At 44.3% G+C, this 4865-nt stretch overlaps 1 protein-coding gene across 1 annotated transcript; it reads right to left on the bottom strand.

Annotated features, from left to right (window-relative positions):
• Nucleotides 1-326: 326 nt before the first annotated feature.
• Nucleotides 327-4640, bottom strand: LOC147451901 (uncharacterized). Its single transcript, XM_086517789.1, has 2 exons — nucleotides 2936-4640; nucleotides 327-2853 (listed from the first exon to the last, which is right to left on the bottom strand). Exons 1-2 carry the CDS (start codon nucleotides 4455-4457, stop codon nucleotides 401-403), a joined length of 3975 nt encoding a protein of 1324 aa, XP_086373915.1. The 5' UTR covers nucleotides 4458-4640; the 3' UTR covers nucleotides 327-400.
• Nucleotides 4641-4865: the final 225 nt, after the last annotated feature.

Genomic DNA, 4865 nt, shown 5'->3' with positions numbered 1-4865 from the left:
AAACAGCTCTAAACCATATGGACCTTCAACTACCCCTTTTGCACCAACATTCAACTGCAAGAGAAACCTTGCAACTTTCAAAAACCTATAGGGTCTTGTGGCGTGCCAAAATGGCAAAATCCCCCCCAAAAATTTCTCTTTCAAAATAAAAATCCAACCATAGTGCTAACCATTAGATCAGTCTTGTCATATCCAACTCAAGGGCTCAGTTTCTTTTAGTGCCTACCATATAATGTGTGTTCCATTACTAGGCATTTCATAAGATTTGATCATGCTAACCGAATAATAAAGCCAAGTAACAGACCGCCAATCAAACACACACCAGCTAATTTACAAAAATCCTTTACTCAATTGTTACTGGATTACAAGAGGGAAGTATTCACCCCAACACCTACAAAACTCAGGGTACTCGTTGGCGAAACTTCTTGAGGTTCCTCTGCATGATTAGTGTTTTTTGTGCAGAGACATTCTCATTTAAATGAAGCAATTTCCTCTTATTACCAATCATCTTCAAAACACTAGCCTGACCTAGGTCCCTGACTAATTTGGGAGCAGTTGTTACACTTGAAATCTTCCTCTTACCCCCTTCGCTGACAATGTGCAGAATCTCCCTTGGAAAATCATCTGCATTTGTTCTATCATCACTAATAGCACTAAAATCTCGGTATCCAAACTTCAACAAGCCTGTGGCATTCTGGCCGTGGGGCGCACTCGCTTTAAAGGCATTTTCCCTCCGATGTTGGAGGGGAGTTGGCTTCAACACGTGTGAGCCAATCTGTCGCCTGGATAGCACCTTGAGGGCACCTTTGGCAGTCTTCAAAGCACCCCTGACAGCACCCTTATGATTCTTTTGCAAGAAAGCAGCTACACCTCTAAAATTTTCTGTATTCCCAATCTCTGAATCCCATTCCAACTCCTTCCTGCTGACAAGATTCTTTCTACCATGAACGTGGCTAACAATATGAGACACAGCTCGTTTCCACCTTTGAATGCTTGATATGCTTCCCACATTTCCTGGGGTACCTTTTGACCATTCATCTTGGTAAGCTCCATCATCACTTAGACAAGAGACCTCACCTTGACCTCTTCCATGCTCTGCAAACTTACCTTTCCTTCTTGCGCTTTTGGCCAGCAGTTTCAACTCATTCCCTGCAACTACGAGAATTTTTCTCAATGACAAAAGAGCCCTGACAAACTTGGCACTCAGCAAGCTAGCCACGACATCAAGGTTACTGTCCCTGTCAAGATGCCTCAAGACGAGCATTCCAACTTCAAGCAATCCCATTCTGCTAAGAGATTTCTCAAACAACTCATTCAAGGCTCCTTGCAGTAGCTTGAAGCTTAGGCCCTTCGGAAGACCCTCAATGATGAGCATACAGTTTGGATCTGCTGCACACGCTCCTGCTGAAGAGAGGCCATTCCAGGTTGCCTCGGGCAATGGTGAAGCCCCAATCGACAAGATACAATCAGTTCTCTTCGCAGGTTTATCACCAAATCGTCGAGGCAGTAGAGGAAACATACCAAACTGCTTTGCATGTATGGACTCTGATTTCCTAAATGTAGGCAAAACAGCCCCATTTTTCACCCTAGGATGACTTACTATGGAAGACTTCATCGTTCCTAGAGCCTCATTCCTGTTTCTATCAGGTCGATATCTTGCACCTGGGCGCTTGTATCCTGGCGGACGAAGTATAATGTAAGATAGAGGACTGCTATTACAAACAAAAAGATGGGTATTCACAACATACTCGTCCATGAGTGCATCCACAAAAGACTCTGAATTGAACTGAAAAAAAGCGTAATCTTTCCCAGGCTGGACAGATATGAACTCAAGATAACCTGGTAGATTAGTTTCTCTAGTAATCATTGGTAAAATCTCCTCAAAAATCTTTCTCACCGAATCAATTTTGAATTCTGCACCTGGAGTAGATACACCAATATAGAGGGAGCGCTGAGGACAGATATTACCTTTGTGCTTTGACATCAGAGGAACAGAACTGGGATCTCGACAGATAAACACATCCTCCCCTATTTCCTTCAAAAAAAGTGGATTTTTTGTACATTTGAAAATAATGGCATCAGCCATTACTTCTGAAGTTAGCTCCACATACGCATCGCACGACTCTGGAAGCAGATAAACACACTTAACAAGGCTACAGTCATCAAGTCCATCATCTCCTTTGAGAATGCTGGCAAAGAACCCTTCAAGGTACTCTCTTTGCCATCGCGATTTTGGAATGTTGCCTACAAAGATCACTCTTGCTGGCTTCAGTGGCATGTACTCAATTAATGGCCTTACAGATGTGTGTGTACCCTTACAACCTTCGATGTTGAAATGGAACCCATTTACCCCCCACTCAAATACATCCAGTTGATTGGCCGCGAGTACAATATGGGCTACCTTCTCAATAGCTAGCTCCAGAAAAGCAAAATCCTTTATTACTTTCACCAACTGAATCTGACTGAGAATAGTAGGAGCAAAATCAAACCGCTCAAGAAATTTTTCCATCAAATTGTGTAAAATTTCTTCAAGGTTTTCAGTCCCATCCGGAATGCAGCCTACAAAAATAGCCTTCTCTTTGTACACCATGGAGCGATTTGACACATCTCCAAAGGAACTGATAGTGTAGTCGGTGTCAGTAGGCCACTTCCACTTTAACTCAATTTGTTTGGAGTATGGAGTTACTGTGTGGTATGTCATATTTGCTGAACCAAGTTCTTGTAACACCACAGGGTGTGACTTATTTACAAGACCTAGAGTTTTGTCCTGCAATCTGTTGGAAGGGCGTAGCCGCTTGAGCATACCCTTCCCTCTTACCTGCTCCGCTCTCTTGCCAATATGCCAAATGTTGCCTAGAAAAGGTTCACTTTATCAACATAACCAGTCACACTTTCATGAAAAAAATGGCCAAAAGTAAAGAAACGTCAAGAATACCTTCTGCATCACACAAAATGGACGGCACTTGCTCAGCAGAACCGACTCCTTTACTAGGAGAGACCAGCATGCCAGGGGACAGCCCATTACACTTACACTCTTCATCATCACACTCATGGCTCTCACTAGAAGCTGAATCCCCTTCATCATACTCATCACTTTGGCTGCAGTCAGACTCCGCATCAGTACTTTCAGTATCCTCGGATTGACTTGATCCTTCATGTCCACACCTTTCAATAAATCCCTCACATCCAGACTTTTCGACTCTCTGGCTCCGACTTGGTTCGGAACCTCCCCCTGAACTGTAACCAGTGGGTTCATCCCTTAAAAGAGTTTCAAGAACCGTTTGCTCCTTTACATCCAATTTTGAGGTATCTGAATACGTTCCAGGCTCATGACTGAGGCTTCTAGCTTGTCCCCTCCCAAAGATGAGATCCCTGGCACCAGCATCCCTTGAGGTGCATTCAGCATCATTACAAGACACTCGCATGAGCTGACTGCATGGTGGCCCAGCTGAAACAACCTCTTTCACTCCAGCACTAGCAATAGACACATCTTTTGTTGAAGGCTCTTTCTTATCCTCAAGATACTCAGCTTGTCCATCGCATGGACAAGCTTCAGAAATTTTGCCAGTACTCTGTCTCTCCTCAATTTCTGTGTAAATTAACTCTTCAGATCTTGAGGCAACATCCTCTTCCTCCATTGCTGCATTCCAAAGGCAACCCTCAGAACCACGCCTTCCTTCAAGGTGACCCTCAGAACCACACCTTCCTTCAAGGCCTGCCTCTTCCTCCAGATTACTAGCTTCGGGACCTTGTGAATTGAGATTAGTAGCCACACCAGCACAGTCTAACTCAGAAGATCTTACGTCATTTGCATGCATTCTACGTCTGGTTCTAAGTGATTTATGTATTGTTGGGGATTTCAGTGTACGCCTGACCATTCTAATTCTGCGACAAACCATCTTTGCCAGATCCTGGGTTGCATTTGGGCGCTTGAAGGTGCACAATTCCTTTACACCGTTCTGTACAGATTCTAAAGACCCTGAAGGCAGGCTTTCAGAAGTTACAATTTCCATGAGCGCCTGAGAGCCGGGGCCCTCATCCTCCTGATTTGGTTGAGAGCCGTGCTCCTGAGAGCTGGAACTCGTATCAAATTTCTTGGATGAGCTTATCGAAGCTTTCATTTCTGACCCATTAGGGGACACTTTCCCCGAGCAGCGACTGGAATTACACAAATTAATGACAAGCTTCCCTTTAGAGTCAGATGCAGCGGCAGAAGCTCCTGCGAGCTTCTCATGGCTATCAAACTCCTTCTGCTTTGCTGTGTAGCTTTTCCATCGCAAAGCTGGAGTCCCATTCGCTTCGCAAAGAGCTGCAGGCGTGACTGGGGACTTCATAGAGCCACTACTGGCTTCGCTACCTTCTTCTTCATTATGTCCAGAGACATTTCGATGGCCTACCTGCTCTTTCTCAGCTGCAGTCTCCTTTTCTGCTGCAACGACTGCATCAGAGGGAGGCATTTGTTTATTGGACGAAGAACGGTGCAGAAGTGAAAGGATGGATGAGCATAGCGAGAAGGAGAACGTAAAGCAGAAGTGGCGATGAATAGGCTAGGCTAGAATGTGGCGGAGTCTGCAAAAGAGGCGTCCACTGTTTGGTGCAAAACCCTGAACCCTTGCTAAAGATCCCACACAAAATATCTTTTTGCCCATGGACCATATTAGCCATACCTATAAGCTATTTTGTGCCCGTGATACTCTCATACAAAATTACAAATACGAGAGAGAGAGAGAGAGAGAGAGATAGATCCACATCTGCTTGCACAAAAATAGATGCATTCATTCCAAACAAGTAGAAAAAAAGTGATAAAATCAAGAGGCCTACCCATAAGCATTCCTATATGTAAAGAGAGAGAGAGATAGAGAGAG

This window comes from Adiantum capillus-veneris, chromosome 8 (assembly GCF_014529385.1).
Source record: "Adiantum capillus-veneris isolate H3 chromosome 8, ASM1452938v2, whole genome shotgun sequence".
In the NCBI taxonomy this organism is placed as follows: domain Eukaryota; kingdom Viridiplantae; phylum Streptophyta; class Polypodiopsida; order Polypodiales; family Pteridaceae; genus Adiantum; species Adiantum capillus-veneris.
The sequence above is the reverse complement of the archived record's forward strand: the minus strand, read 5'-3'. Positions and strand labels throughout refer to the sequence as shown.

Coding starts and splice junctions, on each gene's coding strand:
- LOC147451901 (XM_086517789.1), bottom strand. CDS start 4,457: ATGCCTCCCTCTGATGCAGTCGTTGCAGCAGAAAAGGAGACTGCAGCT. Junction 2,854..2,935: donor CATTTTGTGTGATGCAGAAG/GTATTCTTGACG, acceptor AACCTTTTCTAG/GCAACATTTGGCATATTGGC.